A 22,768-nucleotide genomic window follows, 5' to 3' on the forward strand; every position below is an offset into this window, starting at 1 on the left:
CCACCCTTCAGCGGCTACATTGGCCCATGCCCATGCCCCAGACACCTCAACAAATCTATTCAATGCAGAATCCATAAAACAGCTCACACCCCATTTATTATTTAAAAATATTTTGTTACAAAAGGAAAAAAATACAATGCAGTATAAAAGATTGACAGCGTCATCAAGTTTATTACACAATTTTCAACCTATCAGAAAGACAAACAAATCACCAACAACAGGGGGACGGGGCCTTGGCCTTTTTGAGGGTTGGGGTTTTTTTTCCTTTTGCTATCAGGAAATAAAACTAAAAATTGTGTCATTGAGTAAAAACAAAACAAAAATGGGGAGAAAAAAATTCTCCGGGTAAACGGCTTTTCTGGTATTCTATATATATTTATTCCTTAAACTGTCACCTTACTTGGTTTTTTCTACATTTTAAAAAGACACCCAGAGCTGCTCTCGAGGATAAGCACATCTCTTAACACTTGGCCAGTTGGGCGGGGTGCCGTGTTCTGAAGTGGAGGTGGGGATGGGGTTGGGGGACAGGGGGAATAAGCTACAACCAACAGCCTCTGTCCCAAGGGAATGTGCCTCTCTCCAACCCTGGGGGGAACTCCCTCAGTGACTGAGGGCTATGTCAGAAACGTGCTGGGAACAGAGGAAGGGTTCAGTCCAAGCCAGTCTCTCCACTCTGAGTCCGAAGGGTCTCCAGTGACCCTACGTCTCACCTTCCAAGTATCATCTCACATGCCACATCTCTTCTCATGTTAGATGTCATATGCCCTGCAGATGCATGCAGAAGTAGCATCACTCCACAGGTACTGCAGGACCCTCTTGCTGCCTCCTCCTTCAGCAGCAACCACATCACAATTTGGATATTATGGGAAAAGCAATTCCATTTACCTGTGTGGAAATGGCCCCCCAGAGTGCTGGTCCTTAGAACTCTGAGCTGAGTTCATTCAAGTCAGGCTCCATTTCTTCCTTGCTCTTTATCAGAAGCAGGAAGTGCCTCCAGGCGGAGTGAGGGGAGCTATTAAGTCAACAGTTGAAAGGTGGAAAGACACCACATTTGTGACTTTACCTGCCTACTAGTCCCAGGTTATCCCACAATAAGTCAAAGTATGTACCTGGGATGCAAGCCCCTGCTTACATCAAATGTGAAAAAAGAAAGCCTAAGGAAGTAGGCCATATCCTGCCCAACTTGCCTCCTTCCCCACTCCTCCTGGTACTTCATAGAGTTCTTCACTGCTGAGGTCCCAATGTCCCCATCTCCCAATGGCAGTACCTTCCTCTAAAACAAGGAAGCAGCCTTCTTGGGGAAGGGCTCCATGTGTTTAATGGAGAAGCCCCAGGGAAAGCGAACAACTAACAGCTGGCTATTGCAAGAGGCAACCAAGCACTTAAGCAGCAGAGGGTGGTATCAGGCTCTGCCAGGCTTCCCTGCTGAAAGCAGCCTCATGGGCCTTCTCTGCTTAGGAAGGGCAAGTCCACTGAGGAGGCTGGGCAGCAGGGAGCTGAAAGGGTTCAGCCCTCTGGGAGGTCAGGGAAATAAACCGTCAATATGTGAGAGGGAAAGGCAAAAACAGAAGTAGCTTTTATAAGGTAATTTCTGTTCTCATGGTCCCTCTTCAAAGGGCTGGGAAGATAAAGGAGTAAAACAAAGAAGTGGTATGTTGAGCAACGGGGCTAGACCCTCTTGGCCCCATCAGATCTAGTGCTGAGGGCAGGACCCTGGGCGTATTTTGGCACACCCAGTCACTCTCCTAAATCCCAAATGGAGGATCCATTTTCTTTGGGAAGGAGGTCTTCCCATCAACCTCACCACTGAACTGCTCCTGGAGAATCAGAAACTCATACATTTCCTTGGACAAAACACCATTCTCTATGGAGACCAGGGGCCAGGACATGCTGTTTTCTTCCTGTCTGCCAGCCCTCCCAACCACATGAAGTCTTTACGTTCTTTCCCCTGGCAAACAGGAGGTGTGGGACTGGGAGGGCTGCCAAGCAATCTTCAATCCTGTAGGGCAGAGGGTATTCCCTGGGTGTCTGGAGGGAGTTAGGGGTTTGGAGGAAGGGGAAGGGGTGGAGTGGCCTCCGTCCTTTAGTCCTGATCAAGGTGAGGAGATGCAAGTCCATTAAAAAAAACATTTGCTTCCAACCAGACTCCTGCAATGAGAACATCAGAAGAAAAGAAAGAAAACACAAGTTAGAGGTTACTTCCCGATTGACAGGGGTTTATATAAAATACACTGGCATTTTCTAAAGTTATAAGAAGTAGGGGACGTAAATAGAGAAAATGCAAGCCTGATAAAATAAAAAAGAAAAAAAAAAAAAGGATTGTCTGACACTGTGAGTAGTGGCAAGGGAATGACTGGAGAAGCTACAATGAAAGCAGTTTGATTGAAAAGAGACTTTGGATGGACAAGTAAGGAAACCATAACATTTCAAGAAAAGTTGCTACAGAGGAAATGTGGTGAGTTTAAAAACTGTTTCAGAAAAATCTATTCTGAGCAAATAATAGCTTATCTTAAGTGGAGGGGGAAATATGTGGAAATGGGAGGTACTATGGTAAGAAGTAAAGTCTATGCATAACTAAATCCGTTAACTCCCCAACACCCAAGAGGCTCTGCTCTAGCAGGGAACATACGTTTACACAGGAAACTCCTAAGCCTTTTTTTTTTCTTTAAAAGAAGCTCTGGTTAAACAAATTCCAAACAGTGTCCTTACAAGTGAGCGTATGCACGCGCACACACAGCACCAGAAACTTTCCAAGCTGTACAAAAACTCATGAGATTTTAAGTCTTTCCCTAGATGACAGCTGTGGGTGAGGGACCAAGAAACATACTAACACCAAGCAGAAATGAGCTGGCCAGGCCAGAACAGAAAGCAGAGCACAGAAGTAAAAGAAAATAACCAGTAGTCACCAAAGAAACTTAAAAACACAGTTAAAAACTTACCCAACAGTAACAGTCTAGTAAGCCATTTGTCACATTACCACCAAACTTAAGGTCCCTAGTACACTCAGCCCTTGTTCTAATGCTGCAATATCAATCTACAGCTGGTGGCGTGGTCAGCCTGACCATATGAAACAGAATTAATAGTCAAAAGGAAAAAGGGGAATTAAATTCAGGGTTGGGATTTCTACTAATGCCCAAACTGGCAACGCGGCCTATATACAAATGCTCACCATAAAATATGGAGGAGCTATCTAAGGTAAAAAGACATCCACATGCTGCCTGATCCTTCAATACACTGAAATGGCACTATATTCAGTTTGGATCCTCAGAATCTGTATGGCCTCTGCCTGATGGCTTTTCTAAAAACCTATGCAGGCAGGTATTTGTCCTATTTTCTATAAGGAAAAACTGAAGCCCTCAGTGTACACTACTAGGGCTTCTAAATAGTTTTCAATGGATCAGAAAGATAAGAATGAGGTGAGAATGCCTGTATTTCAAGTAGGATAACATCCTAAAATAATGAGACAACTGACATAGTTGAGAACTACAAAAAGTCAAAGCCACAGATTACCTAAGAATATATCCTCAACTCCAAAGCGCACACACACACCCCTGAGATGTAATTCGTGAACTCCTCCTATAAAACAAGATGCAGAAGATCACTTGTGTATTAAGAGAAGTAAGCTACAGCACCCAGTTCTTAAAGGTCTATGGCTACATTTTGGTGTTAATGTTTGAATGCAGATAGAAATCAAAGATTCCTTCAGTGGACCAATCAGGCTTCAGGCCCCAGAGTCAGGCCCTATCCTGAGGAAGGACAGACAAAGAAGGCTGCTGCTCTATTGCTGCCTCTGGACAGAATATACCTTTCTTTCACAGGGAACACCTGTTAATAGAATATAAATACAATTCTTTTCTAACTAAAAGGTTGCTGTACAGAGACGTCGATATGCACAGAGGCCCATGTGTCATATCAACACGAAACCTCCTAAGCCACAAATTGCTAACTGCAGATAGAATTAAGGGTTTTTAGGATGGGAAAGTGAGAAATTGACATTTTTGGGGTGTCTGATTCAGTTTATTTGGACTGAATTTTATTATTTAGATGGAATAACCAACATATCTAAGGAGTGAAAAGTCAGAAAGTGGAAAACCTGCCTCAGGGTTAATATTCTTCCTCTTGTCATGGGCCTACAAAAGTCAAATGACTGTTACTTGGGAATTAGCGTTTCAGGACTTTCAGAGTCATCCAAATTGAATCATCTTCATAATCAGAGAAAACAGTCCCATTTTATAGGTAGAAGAAATGAGGCAGTGACAGTTAAAGACTCAGATTGAAATGTTCAATCTCCAAAGTACTAATGGATCAATGGATCTTGCTGACAATTTCCTTGTTAAAATGCTGTCAGGAGCAAAGCCACCAGGAATGGTGGCATGCAGTTATATGTTCTAACTAATAAACTGAATGCAGCCAGAGACTATAATTTATGCTGACCAATTTGGTCACTCTTATCTCAGTCAGTTCCAAAGGACACAATGCTGTGGCCTGCATGATGGTGTGGTTTTGGACCCACAAGTGACACTAGCCACAGTGCCAGCTTAAACAAGAAAAGGGAAATGCTACTACTACTACAGAAGGGATGAGATTGGACCAAGACCTCTTCTAATGTCCACCCTCTTGTCCACTCCCTGAGAATTAATTAGGCTAAAGCTGTTTGTGGGCTCCCCCCACATCAGAGTCTGCTTTTCCAGAGGATACATGGGCACCTCCCAAAACATAACCTGTTGCAAAATCTAGAAAGAAGTATCTAGAACCCACAGCGTAACTGTTGATTCTATGTGGTTTATCCTAGATTTCAATGATATCAAGCATTCTAAGGATTTTGTGGAATGAATAAGTGGTTTAAGAACAGAGAAGGGAGGCAGATAAAAAATATCAGTAACTTCTCATCTTCCCACTTGTTTGCCTCCTATGGAGGAAGACAAAAACAATTTGTAGCTATAAAGTTAATGCCAGATAATGCCAAACTACAAAGTAGAGGGCAGTAGTCAAACATAAGAATATTTTGTTTGTTAGAAAGTTGTCACTAGGCAAACCATTGCAGAATTTACTGTTTACAGTCAAGCTATTGCTTGTGAACTCATGGGTGACTCATAGGTGATAAGTTTCTTTTCCCTTCTTTATCCAGTCATCTATCTATCTACCCCAAAGACACTACTATTTGTTCTCTTTACCTTCCTTCTAAATTACCATTACTTCAGACCAATCAAACAGGCAAAAGACCAAGCACATTCTCATAATGTACTTGATGTGAGACAGAAAAGTAGAAAGTCCCACAGACTTATAAATCTGCAACCACAAATTAAGAGACCTGCAAGTCCTGTGAGTCTTGTAGTACTCTCCAGGAACCACGGACAGACCATCCTAGTCAGAGTCTGGCCTTCTCTACAGATCTCTACAGACACAGTCAACACTACAAACAATCTTTGCTAGAAGCTTTCTTTCAGTTGGTATTGCTAAGCTGGTGGGGTGCAACCTGGAGCTACAGCCCCCCCTCCCCCGAATATGGAGGCTGTCTGAGAATGAAACCACCAGAGAAAAAAGCACAGCTAAGAGATGCAGAGAAACTACATCCCGATGACAAAGCTGAGCCCCTGGATTCAGCCAGTCCTAACTGAACTTTTCAATTACCTGAGTTAAGTGTTTTCCCCAACCCTCCTGCTTTTGTTTTGCTTTAAAAACACAAAAAAAGTCTTTGTCAACAAGTTTTTTCCCAGAAACAAAAATATCCTTCCATTGAAGTTTATATCCTGCAGATAGTCTCTAAAGCTATTAAAGATAATTTTTTCAGGTCAGCTTTCTCTTCTCTTACTAAACTATCTCAATTTTCAAAATCTTTTTAATAGACATTAAATCTTAAAAACTAAGTAGGCAGTGATCTTACTTTTCTGTCTTGGTCAATTTTCCTGATTTTTTTTTTTACTTGAAAGTTTAGTGGGGTTAAAATGTAATGATGATAGTAACAATGACTATCATTTATTGAGAACTTACTATCTGACAGACGCCATGAGTGCCAAATGCTCTACATGGATTATCTCATTGAATCCTCAGCAAGCTACTAAGACAGTTGCTTTTATTATTTTCATTTACAGATGAGGAAACTGAGGAGCAGAAAATAATTTGGCTTATTAGTGCAGGAGCTGGGATTCAACCTCTGGCATCTGACTGAAGATGCTGTGCTCTCAGCCACTATGCCTTGCTATTGCTCAGATACCAGGTTAAGGCAGTCAAGAAACAAGCAAAACTGCTTAATCTCAGAGTGAGACTCCACTTAAACAAGAAGGAAATCTGCCCCGAACTTGCGGTTACCTAAGTCAGAAGTACTCCCTACCTCTCCCACATTTATTTGTTTTAAAAAGAAATCTTTTTCACTATAAACAATCCTTTTTTCATAAAAAATCATCCACTAGCCAATAATAGGCCTTCTTCCCACCTTTCTCAGTGGTGCCGGTCCCGTTCTCTATCCCGATGTCTCTCGTGCTCCCGGTTCCTTTCTTGGAAATAATCATCATGCCGATCTTCATTATGAAGCAGATCCCGGTGTCTCCTGCTGCTCTCCCGGGACCGGCTAGGTGATCTCTCCCGGGACCGATGTCTTTTCCTATTAAAAAGATCCTTCGGCCTCACTCAGAAGGCCTACCACATTCTTTCCACGAATGTGGTGTTTTTTTGTCTTCCAATATTTGCCAAAACTACACTTCTATTACTCTACTGTGGCCCAATGTCTGAGGATCTTACCCCTTTGAAGACATCTTTTTTGAGAAAATGGTAAGTTAAATTTGTTGAGATCTCACTAATGTATTGAGCACAGAACTAAGAATTTTACATGCATTATCTTACCTAAACTTTACAAGAGGTCTATGAAATAGGTAAAACTATTGTCCCTTTTTTAAAAATGAAAAAATAAGGCTTGTAAAGTTCACTAGCTCCCATATTCAAGAAGGTCATACAGGTAGTTAGCAGCAGAACTGGGATTCAAACCCATGCTTATATGGCTCCAGAGCTGATGTTCTTAACTATACCAGTCTATCTTTTTTTCCTGAGCACACTGCCTCACCCTACAGATTCTAGGCATTACAACATTTATTATTGAGTGTCTGATTAATTTCTTCCCCTTAAAGACATGAGGGCTAGGCCCGCTCTTCCATCCAGGTCCTTGCCAGACACTCTAGGCTCCATTCCTTTCCCTTCTAATCCCTCAAAGAGCACTGCCCAGGGCTGGCAGACTGCTGAAGCAATCATCCACTCACCTGGAAGAGCTCCCACTGGCACCCACACTGTAGGACTTGGCTTCAATGCCATGAAGACAGTCCTTAAGAGAGGAGATGAGGACACGGCAACGCTCATCATTGGCGACCCGGGACTGTTTGATAACTGCAATGGCTGTTAGCAGCGTCTCAATCGCATCACTGTAATCCCCTGACAGGGAATGAATGGGAAAGGCCAAGGATGAGTAGAGGCAGTAAACTAACTGGACATTAACCAAGAATAACTAGCTGTCCCAAAGAACCACAGTAAAATGGATGAAGCAGATGTGGCAGAGGTATAAAACTGGATGACACTATATTCCAGTTTTTTAGAATCTGATAGATAATATCAGATGCTGCCAATGGATGTATAAACTGGTACATGGTTGTCCAAGGGCTATTTGAAAACATCTATTAAAATAAACAATATTCATACTTTTTTTTTTTTTTTTTTTAAAGATGACCGGTAAGGGGATCTTAACCCTTGACTTGGTGTTGTCAGCACCACGCTCTCCCAAGTGAGCTAACCGGCCATCCCCTATACAGGGATCTGAACCCGTGGCCTTAGTGTTATCCGCACCACACTCTCCCAACTGAGCCACGGGCCAGCCCTCAATATTCATACTTTTAAACCCAGCAATTCTAAAAATTTTGTATTTCTGTTCACAAGTATGTATGTTTAACAATGTTTGTTTTAGGGTTGTTATATTATCTTCTATAGGGTCTGGCTGCTATATAAACTCAGGAACACTGGTTTTATAGAATATTACATAGTTCTTAAAAAGTATGAAATAAATTCATATATAAACAAAGTAATCCATGTAAAGTGCTTAGCATAGTTCCAGGTACACAGTAAGGGCTCAATAAATGTTAGATATTATATACTGATATAATAATAGGTGTCCAGAATTAGTAGTTGAAAAAAAAAAAGTTGCAAAGCTGTATTCCATTTTTGTAAAAACAATCAAAATTATATACATGTTGTCATGTGCACAGAAAAAAAATCTAGAGGAATATACACTAAATTGTAAAAGGTGGTTTTGCTGGTGGTCCTTGTGTAGAGAACTTTCATTTTTTAACACTGTAGATTTCTATGAATTACTTTCAATCGATAATCAGATGTATGTGCACATACATGTATGTAATATGTATATATCTAAAACATGTTTATGTATACATTTAAGAAAAAAATTATGCTGCCATCAAGAATTAGCCCTTTCCAAAATCTGAACAATGCCTGGCTCTGAGACTGTGGTCATGGGGTGGAGACTTGCACACTGCTTTTCCAAGCTGAGTCAAGAGCATTGAGGACAGAAGGAAATACAAGGAAAGAATGAATACAGACAGGGGTCCAGTGAAAATGAAAACTGGAAGCTTCCTCTGTGCAAAGCAACAAGAATAGAATAAAAAGTGTGGAGGAATTGTGATGCTGGGGAAGCCCAGGAACACCAGGATATTAGCTCCACCCAGGTAGGGAATTTTTGCCTGTTTTGTAGGCATACTCAATAAATATGTATGGTTTGAATGACTGGAATGAGAACAACAAAAAGGAAGGGAGATAAAGATTCAGTTATTGATCATCTTAGTGTGAAGGGATCAGTGGAGAAGAAGGAATGGTGATATTTAAACTCCTCTCTATATGTTACAATGAGTATATATTACTTTTTAATTTAGAAAGATTCACTTGTGTCAATGTTGGTTTCTGGTGGAAAAAACCTGAAGAGAACACATATAATTTTGTTTTTAGCCTACTCTGTGGATTCAAGTTTTACAGCCAAAGATGAGAAATTATGGAAAAGAGATGATGATAATATTTAGGGCTACCTTGTTTCTTAGCAGATCTGACAGTCTTTATATTCATGTAGGAAATTCACAGAAAGGAAGTACCTATGACTGTTATGATGTGAAAACTAGACCAGATCCCTGATACTTCCTATATCCTCTTCTTTTAAACCAACGATTTTATGCCCAGGGCTTTCGGAATCATGGCTGCTGGTTGTGTCTACTTAACACTGACAGCAGGGCAAAAGTTAACTGTCAAGAGCATAATATGCCTTAACATGACACCGAACAGACTTGCCTCTTTCTAAAACAGGCTACATGGATGCCACCAGCTCTGCCTAGATTACCAAATGTAGTTAGATTCCATATCACACCGTCATCCAGTTGAGGCATCATTCCTAAAAACCTAGGGTCTTTACTTGGCATTGAATCCACTATACAGACATTATATCTAAAGATCAAACACTGAGATCGAGATCTCTCTGATGCAAGAATTTTATTCCACAGCAAATACCCCAATAAGATGGTTTTAGTTATTTATATTCTAGGCACTAAGCTGGTTTTCATGCGGGCAGATCTAGACACAGGCTAAGTAATACCAACAGAGGTTCCCAAATGCCAAGAATCAGGTACATATTGCTCTTAGAAGTGTGCCATTCTTGCTACCTAACAGTGCTCTAACTTGTTGAACTTTTGCCAATGGAAATGACGAAACAAGAGAAAAACTAAAGATAAGGGGAAGGCAGCAAAGGTAAAGGTGAGTTACCTGCACTGGCTCCAGATACCGCTTTGGAAATGGCACTGCTGGAAATTGCTCTGTTTCGTTTCATGATCTCTTCAAATTCAGCTTCGCTCACTGTAGAGGGCGGAGGGCCCGAATCTCGGCTGCAGAGATACAGTAATACCACTCCTGATTGCCCATGCCCCTTATTATTTACCATGTTATTCAATTATGCTCTACTGTATAATGTCTTAAATGGCTTTCAGCCTGTTCACACGTTTTATGTGTTCATCTTCTTTTCAAGGACAGAACTTATGTCATATGCTTTTGTAATTCTGTCAGGACCCAACAGAGCTAGCCACTTTAGCATTTGTAGCAGCCACTTATGAAACTCCACTTAACCAAGCCCTTTAAAAGGGATATGAAGGACATGGTTTGGGTCAAGTGATTAAGACGCAAACAAAACACCAAATACAAATACAACAAACAGATAGTAAACTACTTCCCAAGACTCCTCACTATAACAACAGAGTTCCACGAGGGAAAGCACAAGGATTCAGTGCTCACTTTTTCAGGGAGATCAGATGCTTAACACACTTTCTACCCTACCATACCTGGATCAGATCTGAAAGGAACAAGACAGTCCTTACCTACCATGGTGGTTATAGGGTGCAGAGGCTTTCATGTAAGTATCTGGTGGAGGCCCCACTGTAGCATTTGGTGGGGGGAAGAAGGCTGGATTGAGGTGAAGGGCAGGTGGGATGGCCCCAGGGGGAGGTACAGCCAGATGAGGAGGTAATCGAGGAGGAGGGGGCATGAGATGCTGGTAGTGGATGCCAGGAGGAGGGGGAGGGACCCCAAAGCTTGAAGAGAGAGGTGGTGGGGGTGGAATTGGGGGTGGGGGCAGACCCATCAGGGGAAGGGCTGAAGGAGGGCGATTGAAGTAGGGCAGCACACTGGGGGGCTTATCCACACGAGCGGATGAGGGTACAAGGTTTTCTGAGGGTGTGGCCCGTCCATCAGCAGAATCACTAGAATCTCTGGAGTGGGCCCGTGGAGGTATTCCTACAAAGCAAAACAGAACTAAGGTTATTGCCCAGGCTTCAGACATACCCTCAGGACCATCTCATCCTTCAGTAAGAGTCATCTGACACCATACTGAAGAAAGTGACTGAAGAGGCTAAGAAAGAAGGTAAAATCATCTACTGCCTTTTCCTTGGCCTCAGGAAAAAAGGTCAGAAGCAACTTAGTGAAGATATAAACCCAGGAAGCAATACCACCCTAAATCCTATGGCAAAGGATGCTCTTCACCCAGTACTCTTGAAGTGCTTCAGAATACATTTAATTTATTCTCAGATTTGTTTTCTATTTTTAAGTACAGAAGAATCCTAATAACCCATGAGGAAATGACAGTGTTGAAGTATGTTCACTGATGTTCAGAGATGGATTCCAGCTGACTTGAAATCCCACATCCCCTGAAGAGTTCAGGGCCTCTATCCCCACACCAGTACTAGTTGACCTTCACTATCCTGCTACACACTTGAACTACTCTCTTTGCCATAGTATTTTGGCCAGTGAATTTGGGGGAAGAGAGGTTAAGGGCAAGGGACAGATGGCACTTCCTCTATCCACATGCCAAAACTGGTAATCAGGGTAGGGAAGAGACACACATGAAGAGGAGACTGGAGGTTAAGTGAGAGGTAAAGAGAAAATGGGAGATAAGCTAAGAAGAGATCTGCCCACAGAGTGAGCAGATGGCACACAGTTGACAGCGGGGACTCTAAGCACAAGCTTGGTACAAAACATGCCTCAATTCTGGGGAGCTCTCACTACATTTCAATGGCCTAAATCCTCTACCTCTTAGGGCAGCCTACCAGGATCATCATCATAGCATGCTAGCATGATGTTGTGCACAACAGGGGCTCAGAACATGTTTGTTACAGCTGGAAGCATAACCATGGCTTTTGACACTGTCAAGTCACTGGTTAAATTTGTTCCCTCTCTCCAATTTAATAGTCTAAGCCTGGTTAGTGTGAAATCCAACAGAAGAAAAAGATCATATGGCCTTGGTAGTCTTGGAGATAGAAATATACCACTGGCAGCAAGTGTGGAGGGAACTCCACACTCCTTAAGCTAAAACTTGATAGTCAGTCCCAACTCCTTAGTAAAGCCTAATGTGGAATCAATTATGCTGACAACCAGCTTGATTTCTCTACTACAGTATACTGTCGGTACATTTCACAGCACTTTCTTGTTCTTCATATCTCAAACACACAGCAACTTGCTCCTTCCTTAGAGTTCTCTCAAACTGAAGAAAGAAGAGGTATTAAGCAAATGTGATCCTCTGACATTAACGACCTTTCCAACTACATCTGTGAGTGTTGTTTTGTATCTATGGCTATAAGTCCCAAGAGTAGAAACCATTTTTAGGCAGAGAAGTCCACCAGCTTTACTTAGTGAATTAACAGAGCCAGTGAAAGTCCATCAACATGACAGCAGAAAAACAGCACTGTCACCACCATTTTTTCAGCAAAAAAAAGCAACACCAAGGAGTTAACAGCTGAGTAGAGGTAGGAATACTCCCAATGCAACTGTAAAATTATGCATCTTAGGAAAGTTAGAAGAGGGCTGAATTATAGAAAGATGCTAAAACAGAAGGGACTTGAAAATCCAACTTATCAAGGAAGAATATGAAAAGGGTGTGCCTTCTAACCCAGAGCAATGGTAACTCATACCACATCCATCTAGGCTCTCAATCTAGTCAAATGAACAGTTTTTCCTATGACAGACAAAAATGGTCATATTACCACAAGGAGGACAAACCCAATCAATACAAAGCACTATTTTGAGAACTGAACCCAAGCAGTGGCAGAACATAAGTGATAAAACTTTGCCACCCCCCCACCACCCCCTGCTGGCTGCCTCAGGCAGGGCATTGCAGGGGGTCAGGACAATCCAAGGTCTGGTCTTCAGGTTTTACAGGTTCAGAAACTTGATTTTAACAGTTCATGAAGAATGATCAAACCCTACGTGATTGATTCATACTAACCAAACTCACAAGAGACTGATTCATAAACCAGAATGCCAATTTATTAATTTACAATGAGAAATATAACTGCCAAGCAGACTGGAATACTTGTGTCGGCTGGTCAGCGCATTCTCTTCCCAGTAGGAGAGCCTAGTTGGGAAACCAAATTAGTATCAGAAGGTGGCTTGGTGAGTACAGAATCAGAATAAAGGGGGTAAGATGATATTGTTATCAAAGCTAAGGTTGTACCATGCACCTTTCTTTACTAACGGGATTTACTTGCCAAGTATACTAAAATATTCGATAATTCAAAGAGTGCCTTCTCCTCTGGACACTGTTGGAGAAACACTGTTAAATTCTTATTCTCTTGGGCCGAGCCCATGGCACACTCAGGAGAGTGCGGCGCTGGGAGTGCAGCGACGCTCCCACCGCGGGTTCGGATCCTACATAGGAATGGCTGGTGCACTCATCGGCTGAGTGCCCATCACGAAAAAGACAAAAAAAAAAAAATTCTTATTCTCTTAACATTCCTTTTGGTTGATTCCTTAACCTTTCCGATGTATGTTTATGACAAGATTACAGCCACCTTTACATATCCTAGTTACATTTTAGGGTGGCTGCTTCTTGATAATTTCTAAAGACGCATGTCTTACAATTAAGCTCATTCACTGTATGCTGATTTTTAGATAGAAACACAGAATTTAGAGTTGATGGGAACTTTAAACATTATGTATGTAGTTCAGATGGGTAAACAGGTCCTAAGCAATAAAGTGACTTGCCCAAGGTCACACAATGAGTTAGTGGCAGAACCAAACCATAACCTAAACCTACATTACTCCCAGCACAGAGCTCCTTCTTCTATGTAAACCTCACTTTTTGGCCTACCTATTGACCAGACCACCACCCATAACCACCATCATCCTCCCCCAAACTCCTCCACATTGTAGGCTGAGCCTACACCACAGAAAACCCACAAACTTCCCCCACTTCATACAGATGGTCTCCACGTACCCCCTCTTGGGACTCGGACGCACTCACGTTTCCGAGCCTGGGCCTCAAACTGCGACAGGTTCTGCCGGGTGGCCGGCCTCACGTCCACTTTTTCTCCATTAAGAACTTTCCCTGGCAGGAGTTCCAACAATTTGTGGACAGAGTTTTCAGAGGCTACCACCACCTCAGCATACCTTGAAGAATAAAAATTAAAAATGAGTGAAGTTTATTAGACAATTGAGAGAGGAGCAAAGAAATTCTCTTCCACTTTTAGTGAAAATTGGCAAAGCAAGGGAAAATCTCACTAAATTAAACATGCACACAATTACCAACAACAAAAACGTGTCAGCCTATAAGCTTCATATTTTTTCTTGGAATTAAAAATCAGCATTCTAGGGTCAGCCTGTGGCTCACTTGGAAGAGTGTGGTGCTGATAACATCAAGGCCACGGGTTCGGATCCCTATACAGGGATAGCCAGTTAGCTCACGTGGGGGAGCATGGTGCTGACAACACCAAGTCAAGGGTTAAGATCCCCTTACCAGTCATCTTAAAAAAAAAAAAAATAAAATAAAATCAACATTCTTCGCCCCTTAACAAATGGATGTTCCCCTATCTTGCAGCCTGGTCCCCATTCTAAAGCAGTTTGCTGAAACCAAGGCCGTAAGCTGTGCCAGGGTTGGGAGGGATTAAAATCCAGGGCCAAATTATAGTGCAGATCTGTTATCCCAATGGTTACAAAGTAAAAGGGGCTTCTCAAATCCAGACCTCACCCTTTAGACTGGCCATTTGCTCGATTTTCTGCAAATTTCAACTCCACCACATCATAGACTCCTATAGAGCGAATAACCTGGATCAGCTGCTGGTCTGTGGTCCACTGGGGCCGGCAATATGGAAAAGGAAGAAATGTCAAGAGCTACACCCCACCCCACCCCCCAATGTCCCAATCTCTGCTCCCAAATCTAGGATTCTAGCCACAACCACAACCTCCCAAAGGAAACCCAAAAGCCCAGCAATATCTCAATTAGTGCAGGCTTTTCTTATTGTCCTCACCCATCAGAATTCCAGACCCATCCATACACCTCCTCCCCCCAATCCCTATCTTTAGAGATTAAGAAGATTAAAACCTATTTTAACTTTAACTGCCATTTGGACTGGCTGGTCATCAGTTCAAATACTGATTGTTAGCAACTTTTAATTACAGCTCAGACAGGTTAGAGTTGACCATTGCCAAGAACTTTTCCCTCAGTATATATATTTCCTATTTTGAAAAACCACCCCTACCACCAGCCCAAAAACATGTCACACAGTTTTGCAGAACAACAGTAACCACCTACCCCAAGTGTACTAGAGCTATAAAGGTCTTTGATCCCCATCACCCACCATTATCACAGGACCATCTAATGACCACCAAGAGTTCAAGGTGTTCACTCTGAAATCTCGTCCCACAGATGACCCTGCTAGACATAAAGCCCCAGGGTCAGGGGCAGTAACAAGATGGCAGAAAAAGCAACTACCCACTTAATCATTGCTTTCTTCGGCACCAGTACGTCCTCAGGACAGTTCTCTTTCAGAGATCAATCCAACCTGATCCCAGGAAAAAGAAATCCAACCCCATCAGAGCACAAAACAGTGCAAAATGGTTTCTGAAAATGCCATCACCTCCCAGTGCTCTCCCTCCAGCCCACCCATGGCCATTTTTGTTAACCATGCTTACCCAGGAGAAGCTGCCCACATAAACAGCAGCACGTCTATTACGCAGGCCACTGTAGGTATACAGAATTGCAGGGGTCTTGTTGTTGGGCTTGGGAGACGGCTCCTGACGAACAGGAGGAGGTGGCTCAGTGCTGCTGCTTCTGTCATCTGAGGGCTGTGAGGTGGCCGTCAGCACATCATCATACAGGTCAATCTGATCTGTATTGTTGAACTCTGGGTCCTGAGAGATGAGGGGTTGGCAAAGGTGGGTTTGCAAACCTTTTGTTTGTTTTTTGCTTTTTTGGTGGCTGGACATGGGGATCTGAACCCCTGACCTTGGTGATATAACACCATGCTCTAACCAACCGAGCTCACCAATCAGCCTGCACACCTTTCATTTTGTTCATTCTATTTCACTCTAGTTCACCTAGTCAAATACTTTTAAGATAATGTACAAAACTTTCTTGTCTAATCTAGGAACCAAGGTAAAAAAAAGTTCCTGATTTGAAATTAGGTCACTTATGCTTATGTAGGTTTTTCTCCCAAGACCCTGTTAGTAGTCTGCAGTTTCTGGCTTTAGCCACCTGTGAGAATCAAAAAGCACATGGTGATTAAGCGAGCAAACTAAGAATACATAAAGACATGCATAAACTCTATTCTATTTAATAAGCTATAGAGCAAATTTCTTTAGAAGTAAAAAGCAAAAAAAAAAAAAAAAAAGAAGTAAAAATCAGGGGAAAAGCATGTTAAAGTGGGTCCCAAAACGCACAAAAAATTGAGTTACTGCTTTAAATTCTTTGATTTATACAAGTTATTTGGGGAAGCTCTAAAATTCATAGTATACAATCCATCAAAGAAATGTAAAAAAAGTAAAAGGGAAAGGAATAACTTCAAAGGTTTTTCCCTACTAAGTTCTTTCTCAAATGACATGCAGACCCAATACACTATGATGATACATACAGAAGACATCTTTGAGCAATACCAAACATGTTCAATTATATACAAAAACAGTGAAAGTCCTCTAAAATATAAGGGTCAGAAAACAGGAACAAGCACCTATATCATAAGCTGTATCATAGTAAGCATTTACAATATGAACGTGTATTCTAGAAGATATGCAAAATATACCTATGTAATATATATGTACCTATATAACTATACACCAAACCCCCTACCACAAGAACTACTAAAAGGAACTTTAATGTTTCAGATTTCACAATGTAATTATCTCAGAGAAGTCTTTTTAAGTGATCACACAAGACTTTTCTTTTCTTTTTTTTTTTAAAACCTGTGTAGGAGCCAAAATAAGACACAAGCATTTTTTTTTTCAGGTAATATTTCAAAATATTCCAACAGTGCCAAAGATGCTGCTGCCAAAATGACAGTGAGAAGTTCAAAGTGTTTTAGGGAAACTACAGTTCATTCATGTTGCTGTTATCTTTTCAAAGAGGGAATAAAAGAGGCACCTAACTTGTCCAGTTCCTAAAGAAACAGTAAGCTCCTCTAACTCAGGACAGGAGGCTCCAATACTTTTTCCCTCCAAAACTATCACAAGAACCACTGATCCTGAAGTGAAACTAGAAAGGAGAGACTCAGTATAAAATTTACTCTTAGTTCTTTTGTCATCTTCATACCATCATAAACCTTTGGAAACAATCTTTTACTCATTCCATCTCAAGTACAGTGGAAGAAGATACACGTTAAGATAATAATCTTGTATTCTTGTATTCTGAGAGTGAAGGAGAAAGCATTCTACTTCCTAAAACATGTAAATAATTTCAATATTACAAATACTCTAAGAAAACCCACAGGAAAAGGACTTAAGCCTCATAAAAATATTAGAGAATGACAATAGAGATTAAACTTTTTTAGGGGCAACTTAAAATCAAAAAATGGAATACCACATGTTCTCACTTATTGGTGGGAGCTAAAAATTAATAAATAAATTCACACACACACACACACACACACACAAAAACCGGCGGGGGGGGGGGAGAAGATATAACAACTACAATTACTTGAAGTTGATATGACAAGCAAACAGAAAGGACATTGTTGGCGGGGAGGGAGGAGAGGGAGGAGGGAGGGAGGTTTTGGTAAGGGGCAACAATAATCAACCACAATGTATATCAACAAAATAAAAAAAAATTTTTAAAAATGGAAGCAGTGAGGCAAATAAGCACAGGAAGACTGTTCTGCAAAGTTAGTCCAATACATAAGGATCTTGTGCAAAAAAGGATAACTTATTGTGAAGAATGGGAGAGAAGCTAACACTGGAGAGTACAGAGCTGATAATAAATTGTGTAAGGTGAGGTCAGCTAGGGCTAATAATGTGACATTTTTTCTGTAAGTAATCTCCATAAAATATTTCCTTTATGTCCCAAAATATCCCAACTCAAGGCAAATCACTTATCTATTCACCACCCACCCCCTTTGATTTGCCCTTGTGGTTCAAGGTAGAGAACTGACTTATAGTCACTTGATCCTATCCAATGCTCTAACCCTTAGAGAGCACTACTTCACACCAAAGTGGTTTTTCTTAAAGACTTTCAAATGGGACTTAAGGGAGTAAAGAAACACACCCTCTTGGATAGTCAAGGGAACCAAATCGGGATTTCTTCCATGCAGTATCTTTGATTCAAAGATGTATGTCTAAATGTTATAAAACAACTATTATCACTGAAAACTGGGTAGTGAACTAACTTGCAGATTCGGACAGCTCAGAGATCACAGGCATCACCAGGAAATTCTTCATACTATACACTTTGGCAACCAATCTATTCTTTCAAGATCCCTTAAAGAATAAGACAGAATCAGGGCCAGCCCATGGCTTACTTGGGAGGGTGTGGTGCTGATAACAAACAAGGCCACGGGTTTGGATCTCTTATATAGGGATAGCTGGTTAGCTCACTTGAGAGAGACTGTGGTGCTGAAAACACCAAGTCAAGGGTTAAGATCCCCTTACCAGTCATCTTTTTTTTAAAAAAAGGATAGAATCAATCCTGGAGGACTGTGGTGTATGGAATACCACTTTAAGATAAACAAAAGGATTCAATAAATGCAAAATTGTCACAAGACCCAAATGTTTCTCTGGGCCACAGAGCCTCAGTTCAAAGAAGTTGTTGGGAACTTCACAAGGCAGGCCTATTGAGGGTTCTACTGAAAAAAAAGGTACCAAGTTGTGTTTGGATTTAAATCTGCTAGCATCACCAATTTAATTGTTCATCCAGTAAGACACCAAAACAGATAAGGGTCTGAGATTTTTCTGATTACCAAAGCTAGTGATTTACGCAGTGATAGATTAGGTTAAAGCAAAACCTAATTCTACAAATTAAATGAAAAGCACAATGTCTTCCATCCACTGGTGAAAATTTCAGTCCAGGAATATTAAACAGGAAAGATGTATTTAATACTGAATAAATACCTTAGGAAGAAGTTTGTGTTCAATAGCAAAGAAAGAACTGTGACTGTCTCATGAAACTTCTTGCTTCTTAGTACACTAGAGAACTTGCATGATTTTGAATTTAAATTAGATCTTCCCCACCTGTATGCTCAAAGTTCCTGCCCTTCAGCCCCTTCTTCCTGTTATCCGACTGAGGGAAGTACCTAGCCTAGGATTTGTTTTTCTCAGAGCAACCATCTTGATACCATTGTTTATTTTAATTGTAACCAGGACTCAATCAAAGTTTTTGGCTTTATAATGACCATTCCACAGTTCTCACCTCACAGCCTCCTTCCCTATCACTGTACTTGTTATCTGCGTTGACACTGCCCATCACCCTTACCCATCAGTACTGCAACCTGTTTGAAGAACAGGATCCATTTTTCTCCCTTTTACCTCACTAGCCCTGGCACAGTACTTAGCAAAAAGTAGCTCAATAAATACTGGTTGATGGAAGCAAGGAAGAGAACTGGGCATTCTGTGCAAAGCCTGTCTCAGCACAAGAAAAAAAGTCTAAATACTCAGCAGAATGGCAGCTCTCAGTCACCTTTCCAGAGTTCTTCTCTCCAGCCCAAAAGAGCAACTGTGAACCCCAGGTCTCCCAATGTAAAAGGAATAAAGTAGCTCTGCAAAACAAACCTTTTGCAGGGCCGGCCTCGTGGCTCACTCGGGAGAGTGCAGCATTGGTAGCGCCGAGGCCACAGGTTCAGATCCTATATAGGGATGGCTGGTGCGCTCACTGGCTGAGTGTGGTGCGGAACACACCGTGCCGACGGTTGGGATCCCCTTATCAGTCAAATAAAAAAAAAAAAGCCTTTTGCAGCACATGTTGTAAGAGATCAGGGAGGAGGTACCATAGGGTTCCATCTAGAAACTGTTAATTTTCCTTTGCAAGCAAAGTCCATGAGAGGGTTCTTGTGTATGGGCCAGTTTGGGGCCAATGAATAGCATTCTCAAAACATTCTAAAACACAATTTGTACTGGCTGCCTTTAGCCTAAGCCAGCTTCTAACAATCCTAGCCAGACAGTTCTTACCATTTTTTTTTAGCAGCTTCCAGATTACACTACAACTAGCTTTGCCAAAAATTAACTCATTTGTATAGGGGAAAAAGTGCCCCTTCTCCCACTTTCCACAAGACATAAGACACTCAAAATCTACACTTTCTTCAACTTGCCCAGCATCAAATATTGCCTGTCTGGTATAAATGACTACTGGAGTCCATATACTATCTTTGGCCTATCTCAGACCCATTAAAAAGTCTTTTTTTAAGTTAAAGAGACCAGAGAACAAATTGTTGAGGCCAATAATTTCTACCCTGACAAAGCAGTGACCAATTGGACAAGGCTTGTGTCTTGTGTATGTTCTACCAGTTATATTACTTAAAAAATTATGAAATCCCATTTTCTTAGACCAAATGCGGCCTGTGGTCAAGAACCCCATTCTGCCTATTTCCCAAAGTGAATCAGCAGCATTGTTATCAACCCACAGATAAGGAATAAAAGGGAAAAAAGGTGTTTCATTAGTAACAGAGAACTAAGGAAGCCTTCTTACTATAAATAAAACTCATAATTTGCAAAAATTAGTAATAGTCTAAATTTAAAATTTAATGTAGTCAATTAACTTACTAAACCTTTCTCTTTTATCCATAAATAATTAATTTGTCTGAAATTAAAAAAAAATTTTTTTTCATGTATTTAAAATAATCAGCAGCCATAGAGGGATGACTCCAGTTTACCAGGGGACACAAGCATAAACTGCTATTGAAAAGTACAATTGAGGCCATGGCTCACTTGGGTGAGTGTGGTGCTGGTAACACCAAAGCCACGGGTTCGGATCCCTATATAGGGATGTCTGGTTAGCTCACTTGGGAGAAGAGCGTGGTGCTGACTACACCAAGTCAAGGGTTAAGATCTCCTTACCGGTCATCTTTCAGGGAAAAAAAAAAAGTATAATTGGTGAAGCTGTATAATGGGTACAAGGTCATTATACTATTCTACTTTTGTGTATACTTTAAAATTTCCATGTTAGAAAACCATAATACATCAAAAAAAATTTTTAAAGCTTATACCAAGCAAAAAAAAAAAAATGACTTGTTATCAGCCTCTTCTGTTGCCTCATATCAAAATCAGGGGCCACCCAGGGCACCTTCCTTCTCTAGTCCATTCTTTTCATGCTCTTTCCAAGTACTTTTGTATAACCACTAGAAGATGCCAGTGGGGAGAACCAGCTTACCTAAGTAGAACGGTGCTGAAAATAACCCAGGCTAGATATTAGTAAGTTTTAAGGAGAGACTTTGGAAAATTCTTGAGATCTGACCTCAAGATTGCAAAGCTGAACTGCCATCAAAGATTACGGCTTCAAGGGAAATCTTTGCACAATGTTCCCTGATATAATAAAAACTTAAAAAGACCAACATACCCAACTTAGGGTATGTGAGTGAGTCTACATATGCTTTTTAACTAGTCTGAGCAACACCTTTACCGTTTTCCTCCTAGAAATAATAACATTCACCAACGAAATTTATTACACAAAAACGTATACGGGCTTCTCAATGCCAATGGACTTTATCAAGTCAAGCTACTTAAAAAGTAAAACTTAAAACTATTGGAATGAAGCAGAAACTAAATGTTAAAGAATCTTTTATACTGTGATTTTGCACTGTTATGGGGAAGGGGACTACAATTTCTCTAGCTGCAGTCTAAGAGAATCACAAAAAAAACCTCAGGTATCAACATTGTCTTCATGAATACTGTAGCAAGCAAATCTGATTTTTAAGGGGTTAGTCCTTGAGGAGACTGACATCCAACTCTGGGCTTCCTGGGGGAACAAGTTCCACAGGTTGATTCACCATTCTATTACACCTGATTTTTATTTGCTCTTAAATCAAAGCTTTTAAAATTAAGCCTGGAGGTTCAAGTTAGCATAAAGCGGAATGGTAAGTAGTTTTTAGTCTCTACTGGGGAAAAATTCGACTGGCGCAGCTCGAAACCACTGCAAGTTTACTGGAAGTGATTCCTCAGATGATCGAGGAAAATCCCAAAGCTCCTGATGACCCCTCACCTGGTTGAACTCCTCGTCAGCGTATATATCAATCAAGTCAACTCCTTCTGACATGGCTCTGGAAGGAAGATCACGAGCCCGGAGAATAGACAAAGTAAGAAAGATGCCACTGCGGTATTCAGAAAAGGGCAAGAATTAGAAGGCATGAGGGTCCCGGGCTGGGAGGAGGGCAATGGTTGCCAACCTCCCGTCTCTAGAGACGCAGCATCCCGACAGCCCGAGCTCGGCCCCACCCGCTCCGCCCCGCCCCCGGCCTCGCGCCGCCCCCCCGCTCTCCCAGGCCGGCGGGGCTCGCGGGGCTCGCTGCCCATCACCCTTGGGCCCGACCCGGATTGCGCCGCGTCGGCGCCGCAGCTGCCTGTGGCGCGACGGGCAAGTCCAGGCCTCGGCTCCTAGGGGACCTCGAACGGGGCTGCGAACAACGACGGCGGCGAAGCCCGCAGCCCCGGCCCGCCGCACCTGCCTAGGCCCCGAGGCGGCCCAGAACAGAGCCCCGACGGGTCCGGGATCTCCAGCCGCCTCTGCATCTCACGCAGGCCCAATCCTCGCCCCTGGCTAGGCCCGCCCCGCTCCCTCCCCACAGACCCGACTCAGCGCCCCCGGCCCCCTCCCTCAAAGGCCCGAGTCTCCCTCCGCCCGCCCCAAGCTCAACCGACCCCCTCCCCGCCTCAGCACCGACCCGGACCCCTCTTCCGGTCCAGTCGACCCCGGCCGCGCGCCCCCGTTACCGGGAATATGGCGGCGGCGGCGGCGAGTCCAGACTAGGCCCGAAGCGCGCGAACCGCTCTCCGCCCCAGGTCCCGC

The 22,768-nt window shown here is 42.1% G+C and overlaps 1 protein-coding gene across 5 annotated transcripts; it reads right to left on the bottom strand.

Annotated features, from left to right (window-relative positions):
* Positions 1–151: 151 nt before the first annotated feature.
* CPSF7 (cleavage and polyadenylation specific factor 7) lies at positions 152–22,767 on the bottom strand. Of its 5 annotated transcripts, none has more exons than XM_063093029.1 (10): positions 22,693–22,767; positions 21,965–22,073; positions 15,484–15,702; positions 14,540–14,643; positions 13,790–13,962; positions 10,401–10,815; positions 9,796–9,914; positions 7,251–7,419; positions 6,434–6,601; positions 152–2,148 (listed from the first exon to the last, which is right to left on the bottom strand). In XM_063093029.1, exons 2-9 carry the CDS (start codon positions 22,016–22,018, stop codon positions 6,439–6,441), a joined length of 1,416 nt encoding a protein of 471 aa, XP_062949099.1. In that variant the 5' UTR covers positions 22,019–22,073; positions 22,693–22,767; the 3' UTR covers positions 152–2,148; positions 6,434–6,438. The 5 variants fall into 5 exon arrangements, with proteins under 5 accessions (XP_062949099.1, XP_062949103.1, XP_062949100.1 ...); XM_063093033.1 differs by having other exon boundaries at positions 22,644–22,745; XM_063093030.1 differs by having other exon boundaries at positions 21,965–22,022; positions 22,693–22,743.
* Between the last annotated feature and the right edge of the window lies 1 nt (position 22,768).

Source organism: Cynocephalus volans, chromosome 4 (genome assembly GCF_027409185.1).
Source record: "Cynocephalus volans isolate mCynVol1 chromosome 4, mCynVol1.pri, whole genome shotgun sequence".
NCBI lineage: Eukaryota > Metazoa > Chordata > Mammalia > Dermoptera > Cynocephalidae > Cynocephalus > Cynocephalus volans.

Coding starts and splice junctions, on each gene's coding strand:
- CPSF7 (XM_063093029.1), bottom strand. CDS start 22,018: ATGTCAGAAGGAGTTGACTTGATTGATATATACGCTGACGAGGAGTTC. Junction 14,644..15,483: donor ATGTGGGCAGCTTCTCCTGG/GTAAGCATGGTT, acceptor TGCCGGCCCCAG/TGGACCACAGACCAGCAGCT. Junction 9,915..10,400: donor CCCTATAACCACCATGGTAG/GTAAGGACTGTC, acceptor GTATCTCTGCAG/CCGAGATTCGGGCCCTCCGC.